Genomic DNA, 25,834 nt, shown 5'->3' with positions numbered 1-25,834 from the left:
GAAGTCAAAATATTAAGAGAAAAAAAGTTGCAATTTTACATGAATAAATTTGCATGATGAGGAAAAATAACGTAATAACAAGGCACTGAGGCAACCCTTCTTTCACGATCCCAATATTTAATTCATGTTGTGTGCATTCATTTTAATCTGCGGCCTACACATGATCTTGCTAATACGGTCACGTCCAGTAAATATTATGAACAGTGAAACATGGAACAATCATATTGATTCAACGCACCACATCCAAGCTATTCCAAGATGCTTTTTCCAAACAATCACATATACATATGCCTTCATTTCATCCAAACAACTCATCATGAATAAATATCAAAATTGGATACAAAAAGGATGTGAAATAAATGATGGGAAATACTATCCTTGCAGACGCTGTTACAAAAGAGGCACTTAATACAGTAGTATCAGTTCACATAATATATTACACACAGTATCCTAAAAGTCATAAAACAGTTTAGCCCATGGGATTACATATTTCACCTGAAATGGTATGGCGTGTCGCTAACTATACATTTAAAAAGTGCATTTTCATTGAAATACCTCAGTACTAATCATCACATTTGAGGGCTCCTTGCTCAAATACTACTACTGTTTGCTGAGAACTACCTAGACGTGTCATTGAATACAATAGTTCAAACGTACGTAATGTGCTGTAAATACAGTCTGCTAACATCCCTAAACACAACCATTTGAAGGAACCTGACAGCGCTTTCAACAGGAAGACAAAGATTGTCCCAAAAAGTGCAGCACATCACCTGACATGAAAAATATTTTCGTTTCCAGTCCTACCTAATAGTAATAATAATGAAAAAATACAAATAAAAAATAACAAAGCGGCACTAAAACACAAGAATGAAGTCATTATTTAGAAAAAAAACAGTACAAGATAAAGTATAAAATGAATGCCAATGTTCCCACACACTTTCTATAAGCTGTTTATCAATTGCTTATTAATAACACTTAAAGGTTCCATAATCTACAAAGTGCTATAAATGCTACTACCTAATTCATGATATTTATTACACTTTACAATAACGTTAATTTTTCTAGTCATACAGTACAGTAATCCCTTGTTTATTCTGGTTAGTTGGTTCCAGACCGGACTGTGATAAGTGAAATAATATATATAATTAATTAGAGACCTCTATGCATGTATAACACCCCTATAGTCACGTTTACACTCCTATTACCCAATATAGTTGACATAATAAGATCAAATAAGCCATCTAAGACATGAATATGACTCATATCTGTGTGTGATGATGTAAATGTGTTTCTGTGGAGTTCAGGAAGTGACATCGGGTTTTAGCTCGGTGTAAATTACGGCTATTAGCCCGTGTTAGGGATTATTGTACCTGTTGTGAGATCATTCAAACCTGCAATAAAAGTGTCTTTAAGGAAATGTCTATGTACTACATTACCCACAAGGCTTAGCGTTGTACACGGAAAATGGAAGCGGCGATACTGTCGTCTTGGAATGAAAGTTAAAATCCGGTATTTGAACAGGAGAGTGGTGGTAAATAAGTACAGGAGTTTCCCGGGCTTTAACTGTGTTGTAAATATGGTTTTTAACATTATTAGAGCCCTCTAGACATGAAATAACACCCCTATATCCACTTTACACTTTCCTATTACCCAATACAGTAGACATAATAAGAGAAAATGTTCAGACTTGAATTAGCGTGGGTTAGAGTAGTCCGTGTTAGGGATTATTGTGCTTGTTGTGAGATGATTCAAACCTGCAATAAAAGCCTGTTGTTTTGATCGTCAAGTCTGGTGCTTGTGTGTCTCACCCACCATTACAGTAACATTACTGACACCGAGTGACCATAATACATCTTTCCGAATGCTTTATACTGGTTAATGTAGGTAATGTTATATTGGAAAATGTCTTATTTTGGTAAATAAATACCTAAAATTGGCTTAAATACAAATGTATTAATAGTTACTAATAGTAATGCCTATTCAAGCATTGCATGATTTATTAATAGATTTTGGAAAAAAAAACATGATAAAGTGAATCCGCAACATTTATTTACGACGTGTCAAGGGAATACTGTACTGTGATTCCAAAATAATTTTCACCAAGTCCGCTGTCTTTTTGTTTTTACTGCGTTTCTTAAAGGGAAAGTATAAAATATTTACAATATACAGTACAATCCCGGGGTTGCCACCATATTTGAATTTGAAACTTTGAAAATTTGTACTCTATGGGTGGATCATCATCATCAGCAGGGTAGGCCTCTGGTTTAGAAATGCACCTCAGTATCAGTAACTAGTAACTATGGTAACTAGTAGGCATAAGGCAATCTTTAGTCATGTGATCAATGTCCTGGCGATACATACTGTATGGAACTCAAGAGGCTCACGTACACTCAACAAAAATATTACAATATTCCACAAGCTGATATACTCTATGTGATACCGACTGCTTTTCTGGCTTCCACAACTGCATCATGATAAGCAAAGGAGAAGAGCTCGCTAACACACATTTGGGAAAAATATATTTTGGGAAAAATATTTTGGATCTTTGAGCCAAAACTAAAGTGTTGCATTCATATTTTTGTTGAGTGTATGTTGGTCCATAGTGGTCTCATCCAAGCCAGCATTACCGAGCAAATAGATGGTTATATAAATAAGCCCTTGAGATCATCGACTACAACAGGGGTGTCCAATATGTGGCTCGGGGGCCATTTTTGGCCCACTGCACATTCTAACTATATAAGTTAACAAGAGAACTAAAAAAAAAAAAAAAGCATAAAGTGTGGAAAAATCACAATAATATTCAAATAAAAATTCAAATATTATGGGAATAAGGTGAAAATATTATGGGAGTAGGGTCATATTTCTGAGAACAGTGGTAATTTTATGAAAATAAAGTCAAAAGTTATATTAAAAATGAGAAAAATTCACAATTTTAAAGTAAGGTAATGTAATTCTAGTAACATTAAGTTGGAATATTCATAATAAAGTCATAATAAAGTTGTAATTTTTGGAAAATTAGATTGAGAAAAACCTTATAATATTATGGGAATAACGTCTCAAATTACTCAAAGCACATTTACAAGAAAAAAAGTTGAAATAGTGTGGAAAAAAATGAATGTAATTTTACGAGAATTATGTCAAAATATTAAGAGAAAAGATGCAATTTTACATTAATAAATTCACACGATGAGGAAAAAATAACATTATTTTAATAGCACAGAGTTGAAATAGTACATTTTACAGTTGTAAAATTTGTTCTAATATTCAAATAAAAATTCTAATATTATGGGAATAGGGTCATATTTCTGAGAAGAAATAGTGTTAGTTTTAAGAAAATTTTAAGAGAGAAAAAAAAGTTAAAATTTTAAAGTAAGGTAATGTTTTCTAGTAGCATTAAGTTGAAATATTAATAAGTCATAATGAAATTGTAATTTTAGGAAAATTAGATTGAGGAAAACGTTTTAATATTATGGGAATAATGTCTCGAATTACTCGAAGAACATTACACATAGTGGTGGAAAAAATGAATGTAATTTTATGAAAATGAAGTCAAAATATTAAGAGAAAAAAGTTGCAATTTTACATGAATAAATTCGCATGATGAGAAAAAAAATAAGGTTATTTTAATTTTAAGCATAGAGTTGAAATAGTACATTTTACAGTTGTAAAATTATGAGAAAACTAACGAAACAAAGTCAAAGGGAAACAATGAAAATATTATGGGAATAACGTCTCGAATTACTCGAATAAGATTTACAAGAAAAAAAGTTGAAATAGTGGGGGGAAAAAATGAATGTCATTTTATGAAAATGAATTCAAAATAAGAGAAGAGAGAAAACAAAAGTAAGTAAGTAATAATATTATGAGAAGATATCAGAAACCTGCAGCGTATCACCAAGCTGAGAAGCCGCTTTATAAAATATCAGCGTGGTCCATGCATCCTTTCATTTTTCACTGCAACCCTCGATTTAAAAACTTTGGACACCCCTGTACTGGAACCAAAAAATAAAAGATTTCACCACGACATTCCAATGTTATCTCATTTGACTTCCTTTTGGGGTTAAAGAACCGAAACAACTGTTTTTTTACTGTCCCATCTTCATTAAAAGTCAATATGAACCAAAGCATCAAATCTGTGGTACCCTACAAAGGAACCGCCTCAGCGTACTCATCTCCCTTCATCATAAGCACCCCCTCCAATCTATCCATGCTGGAGCCTATCCCGGCGTACGTATTCATCCCCTCTGCAGACACGGAATCATGAGAAGACACGAGCATCCCGCTACACACGGAGGAGGACATGAAGCTGTTCTCCACCCTCCTCTGCGGTTCCGGTGTGGGAGCAGGGGCTCGGATCCCGCTGCTCCCGGCCCCCACGCTAGCACCGTCATCTCCGCCTTTAAACCTGGATCTCTTGGGCGGAGGACCCCAGAGAAAAGCGTGGGCGGGCCTGTAGTGGCGGCGGGCGTAGCGTAGCAGGCGTCTGCGAGTGGCCGGCAGGCGAATGGTGTACACAAAGTATTCCAGGATGCTGTGTTGCATGTTGGGAAGGGTGTTGTGGTGCAGGGACTCCTCCAGGAAGAAGCCGACCAGCGGAGCTTTGAAGGCCTCGTAACCCAGCTCGCCCAGCGACTTCAGGATGCGAGTGATTCGCAGGTAGTTGTGCTGTGACCTTCACAAACGAGAAAATCTTCTTCTTCTTGTGGCTTCACATTTGCTGCTGAATGCAATTAGGCTACGCCGATTCTTCAGGCGATGTTATGGTTCTTACTGATTGATCCTACCGAGTGCCTGAACGCCATGCTACACGGAGGACCAGTTATGACGCCTTCATTGTAATGGTGGTGTATCTACATGCAAACATCTGAAAAGCCCGGCCTCGCTGGTGTACTCACTCGTTAAGGTGATGGAAGCGCTCCTGCCAGTTGGAAGACCGAGAGACGTTCCCGCTCTTATCAAGCAGTTTGATGCCATAGAAATCCAACATGAGGGAATAAGCTGCCAAAAACCTCCGCTTGGCTTCTCGAGTGCTTTGGAATTCCTGAGAGGAGTCAACAAAAGCGCTTAAAAATTGATTCCTTTTTTTTTTTTTTTTTTATTTGTGGGTCCCATAATTTTTCTTACATAATCTTTCTCAATTTTCTTCTCATCATATTATGACTTTATATATTTCAATGTTATTTCCAACATATATTTTGTATGAATGTGAGTGTGAATGGTTGTTTGTCTATATGTGCCCTGTGATTGGCTGGCCACCAGTCCAGGGTGTACCCCGCTTCTCGTTCCAAGACAGCTGGGATAGGCTCCAGCACCCCCCGCAACCCTCGTGAGGATAAGCGGCAAAAAATAAATGAATGAAAGATATTTTTCTTTATATTATCAACTTTCGCCATTCCAGGGTGTACCTCGCCTCTGGTCCAAAGACAGCTGGGATAGGCTCCAGCACCCTAGTGAGGATAAGCGGTATAGAAAATGGATTTGATCAGTTTCTTATTGTAAAATTGCTACTGTTTTTTCTCGATAGAATATGTTTTTTCCTGTAAATATTTTCCATTTATTCTCATAAAATTACTGCTAACTTTGAATATCTTAATATCTTTTTCTTTCATAAATAAATTGAACTGAACTTAACTGAATTTAACTGAATTCAAATTTTTGCTACTAAAAAACTGAAATATATTCAGTTTCACCGAAATATAAATATTCCTCATCATATTACAATGTTATTCCCGTAAAAATTTGACTTTTTCCCTTTAGATTACATTTTTGACTTTATTCTTGTAAAATTACTGCTGATTTATTTAATTTTTGCTGTTTTTTTTAGAATGTGCAGCTGGTCAATAAAAAACAGCAGCAGGCCGCAATCGGCCGCTGCACCGAACTCCCAATCAAATTCTCAAATATCTATAATTATTTAGTGAAAAGTGCAGTTAGAATTGAAGCTACAGTAAAAAATATATATTTATATATAACACAGCACAAAAGATGATTTTTAACAAAAAGTGTCTGTAAAGTTTATGTTTGTTAACTCTGCAGACAGATGACAGATGGTTTACTTAAAGCATGTCAATTATTGTATAATACATAATATAAGATAATATAAGATACAATATCTATATAGGACTATTAATGGATGACACGCCGACACGTGTCATGTGATGTGTGTATTTGTGTATGTGTGTGTGTGTGTCTTACTTTAATCTCTTCCTGAGTCAGTTCATGTGCGTAGAAGTTGAGCCCTTGTTCTCGTAATGGGAACAGCCTTCCAGCCGGGGAAATGACATTTGACAAAGATGCAAAGAAAAATTGAACAATTATTTACAAACTAAGTCCAGAACATCAACAGCTACGTATGTCATTCATTTGCCCTTTTCCGTGGTCCATAAACACAAGACTCCCTTGAACAGAAGGCCTGCCGGCAGAAGAATACACACCATGAGGAGTCATGGAGTCTGTGCACTGTTACAATGATATCTGGGAGGAAGACAATAATATATGTTCTTCATATGTTATGTCTACAGTGTGAGCGACTTAGAAGTGAATTCGGTATGATGTAGGGATCGACATCACAATATAGGAATTGGACTTGAGGACCACCTATACCGTCCCGTACCAATGCCGTCCCATACCAATGCTAACATGTGTTTTGTGTGTCTCACCATTGAATGTAGGTGTGATTGTGCTCCAGCTTGTCGTAGTCACCTCTCCACCTTGTCAAAATCTCTTCTATGTAAATACCTGGCAAAGAGACAAAAAGTTAGTATCTATATGCTAGTGTTGCTAAATCTAAACATATAGTGCCTTGCTAAAGTATTTGGTGGATGACTATGACCTATTATTACTGATAAAAGTACATGTAGTACGTATTTGGGCTAATAGACATTAGATTACCGTTACACCGCATGGAGGCAGCCATGACATGTCCGATATAATCAAGGTAAAAGAGTTCTCCTCCCATTCAGTGTGGAAGTGGTAGGCTTTTTTTTAGTCTTCCACTCATTTCCCTCTCTTAAGTTTAGAATACAGTAAATAAATTAGAGGCTAGCTAGCTTGCTAATGTTTAAAGCCATGGCTGTATCTTGTGTCCCTGCAGTGATGCCATAGATTTACACTATAATAGTTGAGCAATGTGGTTAAAGCCATGGTAAAGACCGTAATTAGAAATTCATAAACAGATTTTCTATGCTCTAACTATGAAAACACTCCGATTAGTCATATTGAATCCTACTTCGTGGAAATTCACTGATCACGGTCAGGTCTGGAACCAATTATCCGCGATAAACAATGGAGCCTCGGTTGTAAGGTTAATGTAAAAAATGTACAACAAAAATTTTGCTTTGGTTTGAGTACATTTTCTGGTTAGCACACATTTTCTGGTGTTCTTAATGTATTACTAAAACATCACTAAAACATCTTTGTTAGCATCCTATTAGCTTGTGTCTACATGGAAACAGGAAAAGAAAGTGTGCAACATCGCCCATCTATGATGTCATCAGCTAATGACTCTGTAGTTCTTTGCTAACAAACACGTTTTTAAAGTTACAAATGCAAAAAAAAACATCTAAAATACACATAAATGATGTATGCAAAGCATAAATGAACAGAAACGACAGAATTCAAGAAATAATTCATAGCAAAACACAAAGGTTGTGTCCGTGTTGTTCATTTATCCCTTAATTGCAAATTTAATTTAATATAATTGCATCAAAAAATTAGACGGATGAAACGGATGAAGCCGTTGTTGGATAACAACGATGCTCACGCTAAATATTGACACTCTGGGCACAATTTCGACATGTTTACTGTGAGGTGTACTTACGACTTATACGTCGTGCTGCCAACTATTCACACTGGCTGTGTGTTACTTTAACACACTTTGCTTTCCAAGTCAGGGAAAGAAAGGGAAATGTGCAGGATGCAAAGATTTGTTGTAAAAATCGTTTTCTCTATAAACCCGTCAAATATTACCTCTTTATTTGCAGCATTTTCTTGTTGCATGTGTTTTATGGTGTTGATCATTTCTGTGTGTGTGTGTCTGTGTGTGTGTGTATGTGTGTGCATCACACTCACCGTCAGGTACGAGTGGGATCTTGTTAAGGTAGAAACGCAAGTTAAGGAACTCGTTGGGTTGCCGGGACTTTTTGTTGTTCTGCACACAACGACAAACGTGTGTCAGAAGTCATACGCATGAATAGATTCAATGACCATATAGGCATGTCATGTTTATACAGGGGCTGCACGGCGGTCGAGTGGTTAGCGTGCAGACCTCACACCTAGGTTCAATTCCACCCTCGGCCATCTCTGTGTGGAGTTTGCATGTTCTCCCCGTGCATGCGTGGGTTTTCTACGGGTACTCCGGTTTCCTCAAACATTCCAAAAACATGCTAGGTTAATTCGCGACTCCAAATTATCCATAGGTATGAATGCGAGTGTGAATGGTTGTTTGTCTATATGTGCCCTGTGATTGGCTGGCAACCCGAAGACGGCTAGGATAGGCTCCAGCACCCCCTGTGACCCTCGTGAAGATAAGCGTAGAAAATGAATTTTTGTAAGAGGCTAGAAAAAGGTAAATACAGTAATCCTTTGCCACTTCGCTCTATGACTTCGCTTTCAAAAATATAAAAATATATAAATCATGCTGGTTTGTGGTTGAACACGGTCTATTATTAGCCAAAATATATGCAAATTTCACCTTTTTACCTAATTTTTTTTTCATTTTCATTTTCATTTTTATAAGGCATTCAGAAGACACGTGCAAATGTTGATGATATGTAGTATATGTAGTATTCTACACTGGTCACTAGGTGTCAGTAATGTTACTGCAATGTTGTGACACACACAAGTACCGGACCTAATCGCTGGTGATAAAAAGATGATGTGTTCCAACAATCATTTAAACTTGATATCACCCATCGGTGTCTGTATGTACCCTGTGATTGACAGTTGAAACAAAACAAAGGCTTACAATTTGCTGTTTTGGTATTTTAAAATACACTTCTCTGTTTCTACACACTGAGGAAAGAAAGAGGAAATGAGAGTATGGGTGGCAAAACATGAACCCAAGCACAAGTCATATTCTCTAAGCAAGCTACGTGAGTCTGTGTGCATTTACCGGATAGCAGTGGCGGTATTTGTACAAGTCTCTGGCAGCGTAAAAACTCCTCTTCATCTTCGGAGGAGACTCTGGAGAGTCAGTCAGCTGAGGGAGGAAGAGAGAGAAATGCCGTGTCATAAGCAACATTCATATCAATGTCAATAAATTATTCCTGAATCTTTAACTCATGCCCAGAAGAAGACAAAGTGTTGTCGATCTTCCAGAATCTGCACCTATTCAGCTGTGTTTCTTTGGATTTCGTGATTCCCGCCCGCTAACTGTTTAGGAGTTAATAAACGGTATAAGATTTGATCATAAACGCCGATTTCGCCCACTGCAGAGTGCATGGAAAGACTTCCAGTTTGTGCAGGCAACTTTATAGGAGTTAATAAACACCGATATATATTTTAAAAATTTAGATTTTTAACATACAGCTATATTTGTTGGATCCCAAATCCGATCCGGAAGTAGAGACTGGACAGTCCAATTTTGTGTCAAGAAAAGAGTTTTTTTTCTTTGCTTTTTTTCCCAATTATTTTACAAATATTCCAACTTTATTACAAAATAGACTTTGCAAATTTTCTTTCGTAATATTATGATTTTTTCCTCCATTTTTCCTCAATCTAATTTTCCATCATTACAATTTCATTTTGCTTCTCATGAGATTATGACTTTTTTAAAATAACATCTTCATTCTTTAATATTTCAACTTTATGCTACTTAATGATTTGATTTTACCTCATGATATTTCAACGTTATTCTTGTAATTTTTGTATATTTTTCTCATTTGATTATAATTTCTTTCTCTTAATATTTTGACTTCTTTCTTGCAAAATTGCTGCATATTTTTCAATTTTTGCTGTTGTTTTTTCCCCCAAATATTTAATAAATATTTTTTATAGATTTACTTCTTCAGAAAACTGCATTCCCATAATATCATAGCAAACAACTTAATTTAACAAAAATTACAATTTTATTTTTTTGGTTTGCATATATTTTGGTGTTTATATTTTGTACTTTTCTTGTTCCTGTACTGCAAGCCCCTCCGTCCAGTAGCATCAATGTGGTCAGTTAGAAACAGGAAGTGCTTATATTTGATGTCACGTGCGTGTAACCAAGGGGTAAAAGTTCACACAAGACCAACATTCATGATCATTTGCTGGATGAGATACTTTGATACGGAATTAAAATATTCACGCTAACCGTTTGCCGACAAATGCAGGTCCAGTTGTTCCGTCACCGAGCTAAAGCTCCGCCGTACCTGATTGGTCGAGTCTCCGTTGTCTTCCGCGGCCCGCTCGCTCTCCGCCGGGCTCACGCTCTCGGAGATGCCGCTGTCATCCTCAGCCGCCGGCTCGTCGCTCTCCGAGTCCGACCCCCACGTCGAGTCGCATTCCTCCACGGTGCTCGGCTCCTTGACTCGCCAGTGGCCCAACAGATTTCCCATTTAAATACACGCGGCTCCCGTTCCCTGGGTCGGTTCCCGGTACCAATATTACATTATGACCTCTGTTCGTAGCCGCACAGCACCGCCCCGTCCTGGCTGCCCTCCACTCGGCTTTACCACACAGCGAAAAAGGAAGAAAAAATGGCAAGCATCGCACGGAGGATGCGCGTTGATGTATGAGGGGTGCTTAGTGCCACTTCCCCGATAGGGATAAAGCATTAGTGAATCCCGGTGAAGATCAAACAATACTGATGATAAATGATAACTGATGGCCTTACCTCTAATATGATGCTCATTTGGAAATATGTTCATTTGATCTGTTTTGATTGACAGATGGAGTGACTTTGAAGAGGGGGAGAAAGACAAAGGGAAAGACAAAATTAGCATTGTTACTTTTTAAGATTAAGGTGTATTATGCTTAAAAAGCCGAAAGAAACAAACAAATACATATTTGCGGCCATTTGTATTGAGTTGTGGACTCCTATAGAGCAGCTACATACAATAACCAGCACAGAAAGCTTTCTAGATCTTCCAGAATCTGCACCTATTCCAGCCCTATTTTCTTGGATTTCGTAGCAAAACGTGTCTTTTAATTGATTCCACCCACTGTCCGCCTCCAGGCACACACACTCTGCTGTGATTGGTCACACTAACAAGGGATCCCAAGGACTTCCGGAGAGCTGCTGAACTCCACTTTCTAATTTTGTCGGGGTGTTTTTGGTCATTACATATTTTTTGAGGGACTTCCCATGTTTAGTATTATTATTATTATTAGTAGTAGTAGTAGTGGTAGTAGTAGTAGTAGTAGTAGTAGTATTGTTGTTGTTGTTATTATTATTATATATTAATTTCTAAGAAAAACTGAACGTCTATTAAGAGTGTCTATTCCACACTCCTATCCAGAAGGTGGCGGTAATGCACACCAAAAACCTGCTTGCCCAACTGACAAAAACAGTAGAAGAAGAAGAAGTAGCAGAAGAAGAAGAAGAAAACCGTATTTGATGGAAAAGATAGCAGCACTATGGTCGTGATTGTTTTGCGTTCTTAATACATTCGTACATGTACACATATGTCCCGTAACTGACTAAACATTTAATATCGGTTTGTACCCGGAAGTCTTAACGCCCTTTGAAGCTTCTCAAGCCAGTTTAGCTTGCTAATTGCTAACAAAGAGACGCGGAAGTTATCAACACATCGCCGAGCAGAAGGTTGCTACGGCTAATTGTTGTGGTTGTGTGAACATGTGTGAAAGAACGGTAGAAGAGTACGAGGAGGATCTTTCCCGAACAAAAGAGGAGAACCAGCGACATCGTAAACAATTGGACGTTATTGTCGAGAAGCATCAAGTTGTGGTGATACACAAATCAGGTTTGTTGCCTTCGTACTCTCATAAGTTTACTAACTTTATATTTTATTATTAACGATATCCCCGAAGGTAATCTCTTCGAAGGGTGAATTACTGTTTTGTTGTTTATTATGTTGTTGTTTATGAAAACGGGACAGTTTCAGACACGCAATATTTATGAGGAGGATGTTACATTGCTATCATTTGCTGTGCCTGTGACGTCACATCCGGTTGCAAGTTCACAGTTCTCTGAAGTTCAGTTCATTTCATTATTTTAGGTGAGAAGCGAGAACGAAATACTTTGTTTTTAAAAAGAAAAATAATACATGTTATATTTATTATAAAAATTATTATAAAAAGTTATAAATATAATGAAATAAAAATACAACTATCAACTAAATCCAAATCTGTTCAATAATTATACATATATGTATTGCCTGAGTGGAATTGTACAACAATATTGAATTAGGGCAGTTAATCGAATAAAATATTTAATCATGATTAATCACATTTTGGTTAATCAGATTTTATTTCTGAAATATGAGCCATTATAAATAAATATATATATATACAGTCAGCAATCATATTTTTATATGACTATTTTTCTTAATTATTAACATATTAGCTGTTAATCTCACCCAGCAAATACAAAATGTACAAATGAAAATACCTAAAACACAGGGTAATAATCATGAAATAATCATTACAATTAAACAATTAAACTGAATCCAAATGCTCAACGTAGTAAAACGTGTTGTCATTGGTTGTTTAGCTACACACTTTTAACACAACTGTTATCTTACTTTTGTGTTTTTTCTTGTGTCCTGTAGACGTCAGTGAAAAACATCTTCCACCTGCGCAACGGGAACGACAGCCCCCCCACATACAAGAGGACAAGGAGGAGCCACGCCCCCCGCACATTAAAGAGGAAGACGAGCATCGCAGCGTCAGTCAGGAGGGAAAGCATCTTGAAGGACTGGATGAGTTCCCAGTGATTGGTGTCCCTACGACGAGCGAAGATGATAAAGACAAAGGTCAAAGTGAGAAGAAGGGAAAGGCGGAGCCTCCGAGCGGCAGCTCTACTCAACACATGACAAGAGAAACCGGTGGAGACCACTGCAGAGCATCGCAAGCAGACACCCTCTTAGCTCCTCTATCAGATAGCGACGACACAACGTCTCACTCTTCTGACAGTGACGATGAAGACTCTAAAACCGATGCGACACGTCACGCTTACAACACACTCTTTACATGCTCTCAATGTGACAAAACCTTTAATGACCGTAGTAATATGAAAAGACACATGAAAAATCACTCAGGAGAGAAACCCTTCATGTGCTCAGTTTGTGCTAAAAGATTCTCTCAGAAGTCCCATTTGAAAGAACACAAACGAACACACACTGGAGAGAAACCTTTTACTTGCTCAGTCTGTGGTATAAGTTTTATACGGAGTTCAGATTTAAAAAGACACACGAGGACGCACACCGGGGAGAAACCTTTTACCTGCTCCGTGTGCGGTATCGGATTATCTCAGAAGTCACATTTAACCTCACACATTCGAACGCACACAGGGGAGAAACCTTACACCTGCTTGTTCTGTGGCATACGATTTTCTCTGAAATCATCTTTGACAAAACATACAAGAGTACACACCGGAGAAAAACCTTTTCCATGCTTGGCGTGTGGTAAAAGATTCTCTAAGAAAGACGGCTTAAAAAGACACACAATAGTACACACGGGAGAGAAACACTTTCCTTGCTTGATGTGCAGTAAAAGCTTTTCTCATAAGACAACTTTGATAAGACACACAAAAACACACACTTGAGAAAGAAACCTTTTCTGTTCAATGTGTGGTCAGCCATTCAGAAATGGTACAAACACAACAGAACTTATACAATCCACACTGGGAAAAATAACTTTTTTAAAGTACACAACCAGCTGGATTTCAAATAATTTTTTATTTAGTAAAAAGAATAACTTCTAGTGATGCCAGCTGATATTGTAATGAAATGTTTGCAATATCCATCCATCCATTTTCTGTACCGCTAGTCCTCATTAGGGTTGTGGTATGTGTGCAATCTGATCATATGTCACATTTAGTCTCGAAAATTTAACATTAAAAAAAATCAATAAAAAGAAAAACACACAAACAACTATGTTCTGTGTCATATTTGATAAAATTGTCATGGGTGAGCTGGAGTCTATGGGAGGGGGGGCACACCCACTGGTTGGAAGATTTTTTGAAGTGATTATTCTGAAAGATAAAAATAGATGAAGCAATTTAAGTAGAAATTACCTGTGAATACTGAAGCTGAAGAAGTATTCTAAGAAGTATTCTTGAAATATATATATATATATATATATATTACTTGACCGAGGATCGAACCAGCAACCATCAGGTCAGGAGATTACCACTTCAACTGAGCTATGGCACTTGCACAGAATAACAGAATGTTTTATGTCATGTTAAATGCAAAATTGTCCAATTTCAGTGAGAAACATCTCAAATAAAATTTTGAAATATAAAAAAAAGTTTTATTGGAGAAGTCCTGATAGATAGTCTCGATGACCTGGCACTTTTGATCTTGATATAGTTTGAAGCAGCTGAGAAATGTGATTAATACAGAAAGTACATGGGAATACTGCAGAAAGAAGTGCAGAATCTGGAAGATCTAGAAAGCTTTCTGTGCGTGTTATTGTGTGTAGCTTCTCTATAGGAGTTCACAACTCAATACAAAGTGCCAAAAATGAGCAAAATAGGTCCCCTTTAAGAAATGCTGGATTGTGACCTAGTGTGCCAATGCTTCATGGGTAATGTAGAGTGAAGTCAAGTACTTAAAGTGTTGCGCCGCCTGCTGGTAAAATGTGGACGGTGACGATAACATGCCGTGTTCAGTTCAAGATTCTTAGAAAAATGTATGTTTTCAGTGAACACAATATGTTATTAAGCGACTCACCATATTCACTGCTCTAACCGAGGTTCCTCCTGATGCCGTTCAGATGTAGCATTTTTATATCATTGTTAAAACAATAATGTTGTCACTTTTTATTATTAGGTTACAATTTCCAACTTGTGATGACGTGTAAAAACACCTACAAATGGCCTCCAAGTGACAAAAAGACTTAAAAACGAGCTCATACAAAACTGTCAACCAACTTTATTCAGGGCAATGAGATATACTACTAATACTAATACTAATACTTCTGATGTTAGCTACTGCTGTGATTGCACTTATCACTGTCTCCAAAAACACAACTAATATTTTCTATTTTCTTTCTACTGTTACTGTACTCTGATGATCCATCCATCAAAGTGGAGTGCATGAGTCAAAATCCAGTAGTTTCATTTCCTGCTGCTGTTCTTACCGACACACTCGTGATTGACAAGCTGGTAATTATAAGAGAATCTTATCCGGCTCACATTTATTCACCAGTGTGGTTTCTCTTGTGTATTTCAAGTGTACTTTGGTCACAGAAGCTTTTGCTGAACATTGAACAGGAATATGGTTTCTCTCTCTCATGTGTTCTCATGTGTCTTTCCATGTCTTGATTTCGCACAGAACCACAACCGCACACTGAACAGGAGTAAGGTTTTTCTCCAGTGTGTGTTCTCATGTGTACTTTAAAATCGTGATTTTCTATAAAACCTTTACCACACACCGAACAAGTAAAAGCCGTTTCTCCAGTATGCTTTTTCATGTGTCTTCCAAGTGTTCTTTGGTCAATAAAGCTTTTGCTGCATATTGAACAGGAATATGGTTTCTCTCCAGTGTGTCTTCTCATGTGTTTTGTCAAACCATAACGTCGAGTAAAACTTGTACCACACACAGAGCAGGAAAAAAGCTTTTCCTCAGTGTGTATTCCCATGTGTCTTTTAAAACTTAGACTTCGGACAAACCTTTTACCGCAGACTGAACAGGAAAAAGGTTTCTCTCCGGTGTGTAATGTCATGTGTACTTTCAAATCGTCACTCCGTCTGAACCCAACACCACACACTGAACATGAATAAGGTTTCTCTCCGGTGTGTATACGCATGTGTACTTTCAAATCTCCTTTTCTGCTAAAACCTGTACCGCAGATGGAGCAGGAAAAAGGTTTCTCTCCAGTGTGACTTATGTGTATTTTCAAATTTCCGTTGTTTCCAAAAGCGTTATCATATTGAGAGCATTTAAAGAGTGTGTTGTCGGTGTGACATGTCATATCACTTTCAGAGTCTTCATCATCGGTGTCAGGAGAGTGTGACGTCGTGTCATCACGATCTGATAGTTGAGCGCGGAGGCCGAGTGCTTGTGTTGAGCTGCTGCTTGGAGGCTCCGCGTCGATATTTTCCTCTCTTTGGCCTTTGTCTTCATCATCATCACTCTTCATAGTGACGCCAATCACTTGGAACTCCTGCAGTCCTTCGAGATGGTCTTTCTCCCGACCGAGGCCATGGTCCTCATCTTCGTTCTTAATGCCGGGTGGCTGTAGCTCCTTGTCGTCGTCTTTAACGTGGGGAAGCTGTGACTCCACCCTGAAGCTCCACTCCTGCTGCTCAGGGGGAAGATGCTCTTTATCGATATCTGGACACAAGAAGATAAACATGTGCTTAAAAATAAAAAAAATAAAAAGTCTCCTGGACCACCATCCGTGACTGAGAAATGCTTAACTATCCAACCAAGACTAGCTGGAACCAGTTTAAATTAATATCTCAACAAGTAAATACTTGTAAAATGCAAAAAAAAACAACATAATTATAAGAAATTGAAATGGATAAAACTGAATTTGGGAAAAAATAAAACTGATTTCATTCCAGAGTTCCTCTTCAGAAATTGATTGATTAAGATAAATACATTTTTAATGTTATCTACCACTGTGGTTGTTGCAGGAAAGACTCACTGTTCTGTCTTATGCAGAACTTTATTTGTCAACGGCTCAAAACGTTCACAAAGTTCACAAAAGTCACAAAGTTCAAGATTCTTAGAAAACATTTCAGTGAACACTGTAGATTGGACACAATACGTTATTAAGCGACTCACCATATTCACTGCTCTAACACTGAGGTTCGTCCTGACGCTGTTCAGCTGTAGCGTTTTTGTATCCTTGTTAAAACAATAATGTTGTCACTTTTTATTATTAGGTTACAATTTCCAACTTGTGATGACGTGTAAAAACACCTCCGAATGGCCTCCAAGTGACAAAAAGACTTAAAAACTATCACAAAGATGGAACATCTCTTTTAAAGCTAACATTTACGCGCCAAAAAACAGGAATCAAACCACGCCCCCGAGTGTCCACCACATCACGTTATTGTTACTGTGTACTAATGACTGACTAACGAATATAATTCAATTATCAATGCAATTAAGTTAATAGTATTAAAATATGTTTAATACGGGATGTATTCAGTATGTCACAAATTAAAACTTAATTAATGTTCTGACAATGATTAGTCACATTTGTTTTTTAGTCTCTCCTGAATGCTTTTCATGATAATGATCAAACATAAAGTTAGTAAACATGTAAGAATAAGAATGAAACAAACCTGCTCTGTTTAACACAACAACTTCAGATTTCTGGAGATGTAATTTCTCCAGTAGTTGGCGTTGTCGCTCGTTCTCCTCTTTTGTTCGAAAAAGTTCCTCCTGGAACTCTGCAATCGTTCTTTCCATCACTACAAATATTTCTTCCACAGCCGCAGCTAGTCGCCGATTCACCAACGCTCTCAGTATTTGTACTTTACACATTTTAAACTTTACACGCTTTACTTGATATCCGCTTAGCGATGTGTTGCTAACTTCCTCGTTTAGCAAGTAAGCTAAGCTAGCCCGAGAAGCTTCAACTTTCCCTGCCACTGAGACGATTATATCCTGAAAGGATAAATAGTTATGTGTAGCATGCGGTTTGGCAAACAGAAGTAAAAACGCAAAAAAATGAAGTCATGGACGCAAACTTGAAGACTACGCTGCTAACTAAGCATATGCCTTTCCTTGTTTTCTATTTCCGGTAATAAAAAGCGATTGCTTTGACTATGCATTACTGCGCCCCTTCTGGTGTGGAGGTGTTATTACACCATTGGCCTTACGTGTTCTCATGTTAACACAGATGAACAATAGCATTCAGTATCAAGTAGAAATATCGAGAAAAGCAGCTGAGAAGAAAATTTGCCAAACGATAACGGACTGGCTTTCTAACCAGGTGAAGAGCTAACAACAGAGCAGCTTTTCATAAAGCTGGAGACAAACATTTTGATCTTTTGAGTTACACATACTGCTGTACCCTGTAATGACCACTAGCTGGCAGTGTTGTCTTATGTTGTGGAAATAGTTTTTGATAATAGATAAATATTTTATCTCAGAGATCAGTTTCTCGATTGTATTTCAAATCGGGGGTGCACAAAAATGTTTCTGTCCCAAAGATGAGACCATTACTTACTTGTCTAGGTGGCCAGTGAGGTTGCCAGATAGCGGCCACCCCTGGTCCAAAAGCTATAATAAACACTTTTGGACTTTTTATTGGAGCAATTAATAGCTGAGCAGTGTGCTGAGGTTGTTTTCAATACTTTCTGTATTCTGCTTACCATCATGGAGGCCAACATGGAAGTGGATGCACATCTACACTCCTGTTTTAACCGCAGACTCTTTGGTTTAAATGCACACTCATGCTGCTACAGACGGCTTCCAACATGAACACATTTATGTGCTGAGTCACGCTTCAGAAACAGAAGTCTAAGTCAACCAAGTGAGAAAGTGTTGTGTCGCACTGAAATATGTCCAAGCGGAAACGGCAGTTAAACTAAAGTTCAGACATAAGGGTGGCCACTGGGGTGGCCTGAGAGTGACCAAGAGTTCCATCACTGAGAAGCATTGCCTTAAAAAGCTTATTCTGGTCTTTCTTTACCCAATTGGAAAGTTTAGCCAGTATGAAGACTTAGTTTTAAAAAGGAAACCTAATCTTATCTTCATTCGGGTAGCGAAAATCGCCGTTTTATGTGGTGTTTTTGCAGCCCTCGATATGTAATACGTTTCCTTGATGAAATACTCCGAGAACTTATTCCACGGCCACAGGTTTATTGACCACAAAAAGGGGTAAGGCTGATACACACGAGCAGAAAGGATGATTCAAATAAAAGGCAAGCACAAAATGAGGCATTGTGTTGCGCGAGGGACTTAAAAGAATCGAACACGACCAACGGAGCGGGCTGGGTAACTGCTCTTGATGTGTGGAAACACCCACCCTCGCCAACAGATGACACACCACAATCAAATACTGAGATCTTAGGTACATACCCAGTACCCACAATGCTTTGTATGGCATAAGATGTGAGTTAGCAATGTGGCTAGCAAACTGCTTGTGGTTTTCGGAGTCTTACAAGTCCTGCAGCTTCACTTCCTGCTTCTGTTCTCACCAGCACACTTGTGATTGTTAACCTGGTACTTATAAGAGAACCTTTCTTCACACACACTACAGCTGAACACCTTCTCACCTGTGTGTAACCTCATGTGCGTTACAAGCGGCGTCCGGTCGCAAAAGCTTTTGTTGCAGATTGAACAAGAATACGGTTTCTCTCCAGTGTGCGTTCTCATGTGTCTTTTCAAATCTCGATTTCGTACAAAACCGATATGACAGACTGAACAGGAAAAAGGTTTCTCTCCGGTGTGAATTCTTGTGTGTGCTGTCAAATTCACCTTTTGAAAGAATTTTTTATCACAAATTGAGCAGGCAAACGGTTTCTCTCCGGTGTGTATTCTAGTGTGCTCTTTCAAATGCGACGTCTGAAAGAATCCTTTACCGCAAACTGGGCACATGAACGGTTTCTCTCCGGTGTGCATTCTCATGTGTTTGGACAGATTGCTACTGTCATAAAAAGTTTTGTCACATTGAGAGCATTTAAAGTGTGTGTTGTCAGTGTGACATGTCACATCAGCTTTAGCGCCATCGTCGGTGTCAGGCGAATGTGATGTCGAGTCGTCGCTGTCCGATAGCGGAGGTAAGAGTTTGTCTGCTTGTGATCCTCTGCAATGATTTTCTTCTGCTGCGTGTTGAGTTGAGGTGCTGCTGGGACAACAAAAAGACTTTTCTCCGATGTGAATTCTCGTGTGTCCTGTCAAATGCGCCTTCTGAGAGAATCTTTTCCCACAAACTGAGCACATGAATGGTTTCTCTCCAGTGTGTATTCTCATGTGTATGATCAGATCTCGGTTTCGTACAAAACCTCTACTGCACACTGAACACAAAAAGGGTTTATCTCCAGTGTGTATTCTCGTGTGTGCTGTCAAGTGTACCTTCTGAGAGAATGTTTTCCCACAAAATGAGCACAAGAATGGTTTCTCTCCTGTGTGGATCTTCATGTGCACAGTCAGATTGGACTTGTAGCTAAAAAGTTTGTCGCAATGAGAACATTTCCAGCCCGCGTTGTCGCTGTGACGAGTCGAGGTGCTGCTTGGAGGCTCCTCCTCGCTCTTCTCCTCACTTTGATCATGCTCTTCTTCATCTTCACTCTTCACTATGACACCAATCACTGGGATCTCCTCCGGTCCCTCAAGATGATCTCCCTCCTGACTGATGTTGTGGTCCTCCTCTTCCTCTTTAATGTGGAGGGGCTGTGGCTCCTCTGCTTCCTCTTGAATGTGGGGGGGCCGTGGCTCCTCCTCTTCCTCCTTAATGTAGGGGCTTTGTGGCCAATCCTGCTCCGTCCTGGAGCTCCACATAGCTCCTGGAGGAGAAGATCTTCACTGATGTCTGCAGGAACACAAGACAAACACATGCTTTAGAAAGGTCCAGCTCTGCTGTGTCATGAGGTTCTGTCCTAACAATGTCTCTCAGGGTCTCTTCAGTCACCGCGTTGATGTTCAAGACATCATAACATACCGTATGTATGTACATTAAGAACCAATAATACGAGTCATGAAAAAACACAACAGTCTTGGGGGTTGCCAGGTGGCTGGGGTTAATCAAGACAACACTCCTCAAACTGCTCAAAAATGGTAGACATCAGCAGTTAAGAGAGACGTCTGACGGGTACCAGTAGGCCAATCCCATGTTACATTGAGGAAGCAGTCTGAGTCCATCACCTTGACTGAGGTAGTCAGAGAACTCCTCAGTGTCCGAAGTTGGACGTGTTTTTATTCTGAATTCCAACTGGGAATGTCTTGTTTGACAAGCCTGGAAGTTGGTAAACAGTACCTCTGGATTGGCAGATTGGGCCACAATAAAAGGCCACTCCCAAATGTGTAAATTTACGGTATTATGCATCCATGAAGAGGCTACAGATATAGTCAGGCCAAGACCTTGCAAGCACCCCTGCAACCCTAATGAGGATGAACTGTATAGAAAATTGATGGGTGGATGATTGAGTAGCATTTACATAGCAACCATTATACACACTGCACCTTCTACTACTAGTTAGCATCAGGTTTAGCGACCATTAAAGTGTCCGCATGTCCTCAGGTAAAAAAGGTAAGCAAACGAGCATCTTGTTGTGTCTTTGCAGCAAAATTGAGAGCTAGGTATCCACTATTCCGACGCTAAGACTAGCGTTGTGTAAGTCCAGGAGACGAGATAAAAATAGTTTTTCATGTTAGCTACAACAATAATAATAATATCACTGTAACTTGGTTATAATATATATGTCTGCTATGTAAATGGAACATTTTGTAGTTTTTTGAGTGAGGGTTTTAGTGTCAAAATAGATATTTGCCATGACGTCCGTTGCCAACTAGCCCATATTAACTATGACTATAAGTATATTATATATGACTATATGACTATATTAAATATGAATGATGGGTAAAATTCCCCCCAAAAGTGCAGTTCCCCTTTAAAATACGATAGGTTTCAATTGTGAAAGGTGTGTGTGTCTTATCCTATAGTTTTTATCTCAGTCGTCAGCCAAAAACTACAAAGTAATCGCCATAGGACAAATTAATAACAAGACCCTCCCCTGCTTTCAGGTTTTAAAATAAGAATACGCAATGCATGTACAGTCTGGTTTTAGTGCAGTTTGTCAGCCAAAAGTCAGCTAGCATTAGCATGCCAGTATACTGGTAGGCTGAGGCCTGCTAGCGTTAGCCACTTAGCGTCTTGGCGTATCGTTATTTGTAACCGTTTCTTCAAACAAACCACCTCTAGATATCTTAGCAACCCGCTAGACAATCCATATGACTTGTATCAAATATGGTGTTTGTTCATTTTAAAGCATATTTTACCCACCTGAAACACACAAAGAGCAGACACGTGTGGATAGTCCTTACATTACGGTAGGATGATTTATATTCTTTTTTTATTGGCTGTTGGCAAGCAACGGATTAGTGCGCATTACCGCCACCTTCTGGGGAGGAATGTTATCACACCCGTTGCCCTAAACGCTACATGCTTTGAATGTAGCTGTATATCTTCAACTTCTTCGTTTCTTCGCTTTCATTATTATATGTATTAACATGAATAATTACATACTCTATGTGTTTTATTTCACATAAGCTAACTATTTAAATATGTATGCAAAAAAAAACTACTTTTAAATAAAAATTTTATTGACTCCATTATTCTGATCAAACCAAGGCACGGGAATTCCAGACGAGATCTGGGTGGGTGGTCATGTGACCAATCAGACACATTAAAGACACACAATTTTGTGATACACATAGGGTTGCTAACTGTCTTCTCCAATCTTCTCCAATTGAAGAGCTGTTTCAGTGGCAGATTACTATCACTGTCCTTCTCCCCTGAAAGACTAGTTTCTTATCTCTTCTATTTTGCCTTGATTTAGTTTGAAGTGATTAAGTTTGGCATTTTTGCAGATTAAATTGTATCGCTGGTCGGATTTGATAAACAGAATTGTCCAGTATTTGAAACGGGACAAATACAAAGTGTACATGTGAATAAACAACAGTTGACTGGCCAAACGTGCCGTCATGGCGTTGAGGGGTAAAATTCCAGCTGCTTCATTTCCTGCATCCGTTCTCACAAGCACACTTGTGATTGTCGACCTGGTACTTAGTCGGGAATCGTTCGTCACACGCTCTGCAACTGAAGCCTTTCTCGTCCGTGTGCGTCGTCATGTGTCTTGTAAGTGTTACTCGGTGACAAAAGTTTTTGGCGCATATCGAGCAGGAATATGGTTTCTCTCCGGTGTGTCTTCTCGCGTGTATTTTCATGTCGCGACTCCGTGCGAAACCTTTACCGCACACCGAGCAGGAAAAGGGTTTCTCTTTGGTGTGTACCCTTTCGTGCACCGTCAGTTCTGACCTCTGCGGGAATCTTTTACTGCAAAATGAGCATGTGAATGGTTTCTCTCCGGTGTGCATTTTCATGTGTTTTTTCATATCGGCCTTTCGCACGTAACCTCTGCCACACACCGAACAGGAAAACGGTTTCTCTCCAGTGTGTATTCTCATGTGAGCTTTCAAATGCGCCTTCTGAGCGTAGCTCGTGCCGCAGAATGAGCACATGAATGGTTTCTCTCCTGTGTGGACCCTTATGTGCGTCTCCAAAGACGACTCGCAAAGAAAGGCTTTGCTGCACTGAGAGCATTTCCAGTTTCGGTCGCTGTGATTTCTCATGTGCTTTTTCATTTTTCGTCTGCTGTTAAAAGTTTTGTCACACTGAGAACATTTCCACTGTGTGTGGTCAGCGTGGCGTGTCGTCGTCGCCGCCTTGGAGTCGTCATCAGTGTCCGGAGACTGTGATGTTGTGACGTCACTGTCCGATAGTGGAGCTATGAGGCTGTCAGCTTGCGAACCTCCGCGGTGGTCTCCGCCAGCGTCTGTTGTCATGTGCCGAGTTGACCTGCTGCTGCTGCGTGGAGGCTCACTTTGACCTTTGTCTTCATCATCATCATCATCCTCATCATGACTCGTCACAAGGACACAAAGGACCGGCAACTCCTCTGGTTCCTCAAGACGCTCTCCATCCTGAGTGATGCTGTGGTCCTCTTCTTCCTCTGGGTCCTCAGGGTGCTGTGGCTCCATCCTGGAGCTCCTCTCCTGCTGCTTCAGGGTAAGGGCTTCTTCAACGACATCTGCAGGGCACAGTGCACATTTATGTTGATGCTTAAATTCAATGCTGATGTCACAAATAGCCACACCAACAAAGAAGAAGCTTCTAAAAAACACAATATCATGCTGAAGAGGACATAATTAAGTATTAAATGTTTTGGATAATGTTATACACTGCCCCCCACCCCCCAAAAGTAAAAAATTTGAATTTTCAAGATCAATCTCTTGTGCACGAAGTTTGACTGACAATAGTCTGCAGTCAATCTCAATGCAATGGGCGGGTTCTCCCTTAGCCAATCGGGGCCGTTGTGACTCACGCCTTCGACTCTTCACATCAGTATACACAACACCCTTGACTTGTAGCAGTTGTAAATACAATTAGACACAACAGAGCACAGATGGATTGCACTAATACACCACAAGGACGCAGATCACTATTAGAAATACGCAAAATTGCACTTTGTTTTGCTGGCATTTACCTGTTTGTGTTCAAAATAGGTTGAAATGTTCTCAATGGATTTGGACGAAATGTTCAAAATTTGTTGGAAGAACTGATTCAATTTTGGGGGTGATCTGGATCACTGTCTGGATCCAGGAATTTTTAAAAAAAGGATTCTTTAACATTGCGAAATGGAACAATTTTTGCCATTTGTGCATATTAAATCCATTTTTTTGTTTTAATGGTCAGAGCACTTCGGAGGAAAAATACTGGCCAAGTTTAAAATGTAGATTTTGGTGTGAATCACAAAGGAGGTTATTGTGACGACTTTTTGTTTTGTAGCAAGTATACCTTAGTTAACGTCAGCTGACTCATTACTCGGGAGTGTTTATTCCTCCAGCAAATATTGAAACATGGCCAATGTTAGCACATTGATCGATCAATGTGTATCGATTCGCCCCTCCTGAGAAAATTGACCTTCACGGACCCTTTCAAGAATCGTATTATTGAACGATAAAGCTTCTAAACAAGTGACAGGACTACTAACCTGCTCTGCGATGCTTCTTGAAAACGGCGTCCAGTAGTTGACGTTGTCGCTCGTTCTCCTCTTCTGTTGCAAAAAGTGCCTCCTCGTACTCTGCTATGGTTCTTTCTATCACTACAAATATTTCTTCAACAACCGCAGCTAGTCGCTGATTCACCAGTTTTCTCAGCATTTGTACTTTACACATTTTCACACAATCACAACACCTTACACTCGCACTCGACCGCTACTGAGCTGACCGACTGGCTCGCGCATGCGCTTAAAGCCACCTTGGTTGTTTTCTTCTTCGTCTTGTTTATGGCGGGTCGCCAGCAACGTTTTAAATGTACAGCGCCACCTACTGTGCCGGAGTGTGTGTCCTAGGGATGTGGTTGACACACAAATATAAACATTCTTTTGCCTATTTTTGGACATGCAGCTAAGATTTTAGTAAAACAAAAAAACTATTATTTTGCTTAGTTATTTTAAGATAAATTATTAATTTTATGTACAATAATGAAATGCCAAAATACAAGTCTAATTATTTACAATAATGATAAAAATATTTTATTATTATTATTATTAGTCTTTACATCCAAGCACGATTAAAAATCTATGTGGCAAGAAGGAATTCATCATCCAGCTTATTGATTATGGTGTTCTGACCTTTCAGCTAATCACCACTAGGCTCCGCCTTATAAAGAGTGGCTGATCATTTCCTGTAGTGGTGGGCAAAACCGTTCATTTCAGTGTCCCGAAATTATCATTCCGGTTCAGTAAAAAATCCGTTCATTTCGGTCAATTGGTCGTTAGTCTGTGATCTCCCCCCGTGCATAGACCCGGTCAGCAGTGTCGAGTCATTCCGTTCAGTCATGTTCACGTTCGTTCCGACTCCGAACTGACTCTCCAGCCAGAACAGACTCAACGGGTATTTTAGGGGCGGTGACCTCGTTCATTCTAAAACTAGTTTTTTTGACCTGTTCGTTCATGACCGACACACCACTATTCATT

At 39.2% G+C, this 25,834-nt stretch overlaps 3 protein-coding genes across 3 annotated transcripts; 1 reads left to right on the top strand and 2 right to left on the bottom strand.

The window, feature by feature from the left end:
- Positions 1–3,360: 3,360 nt before the first annotated feature.
- Positions 3,361–10,714, bottom strand: ogfrl1 (opioid growth factor receptor-like 1). The gene is made up of 7 exons (XM_058058957.2): positions 10,356–10,714; positions 9,113–9,199; positions 8,071–8,149; positions 6,660–6,738; positions 6,196–6,262; positions 4,896–5,041; positions 3,361–4,672 (listed from the first exon to the last, which is right to left on the bottom strand). Exons 1-7 carry the CDS (start codon positions 10,539–10,541, stop codon positions 4,144–4,146), a joined length of 1,173 nt encoding a protein of 390 aa, XP_057914940.2. The 5' UTR covers positions 10,542–10,714; the 3' UTR covers positions 3,361–4,143.
- A 618-nt stretch (positions 10,715–11,332) lies between these two features.
- On the top strand, positions 11,333–14,023 carry LOC131108148 (uncharacterized). Its single transcript, XM_058058970.2, has 2 exons — positions 11,333–11,909; positions 12,717–14,023. The coding sequence occupies exons 1-2, from the start codon at positions 11,783–11,785 to the stop codon at positions 13,709–13,711; spliced, it is 1,122 nt and encodes a 373-aa protein (XP_057914953.2). The 5' UTR covers positions 11,333–11,782; the 3' UTR covers positions 13,712–14,023.
- Positions 14,024–14,950: 927 nt separating this feature from the next.
- LOC131108132 (uncharacterized) lies at positions 14,951–25,227 on the bottom strand. The gene is made up of 6 exons (XM_078794322.1): positions 24,848–25,227; positions 22,811–23,884; positions 22,074–22,077; positions 19,254–20,595; positions 17,411–17,798; positions 14,951–16,448 (listed from the first exon to the last, which is right to left on the bottom strand). The coding sequence occupies exons 1-6, from the start codon at positions 25,029–25,031 to the stop codon at positions 15,310–15,312; spliced, it is 4,131 nt and encodes a 1,376-aa protein (XP_078650448.1). The 5' UTR covers positions 25,032–25,227; the 3' UTR covers positions 14,951–15,309.
- Between the last annotated feature and the right edge of the window lie 607 nt (positions 25,228–25,834).

Source organism: Doryrhamphus excisus, linkage group LG10 (genome assembly GCF_037039965.1).
Source record: "Doryrhamphus excisus strain RoL-2023G ecotype Guam linkage group LG10, RoL_Dexc_Guam_v1.1, whole genome shotgun sequence".
Classification (NCBI taxonomy): Eukaryota; Metazoa; Chordata; class Actinopteri; order Syngnathiformes; family Syngnathidae; genus Doryrhamphus; species Doryrhamphus excisus.
This window is presented reverse-complemented; position numbering and strand designations above follow the sequence as displayed.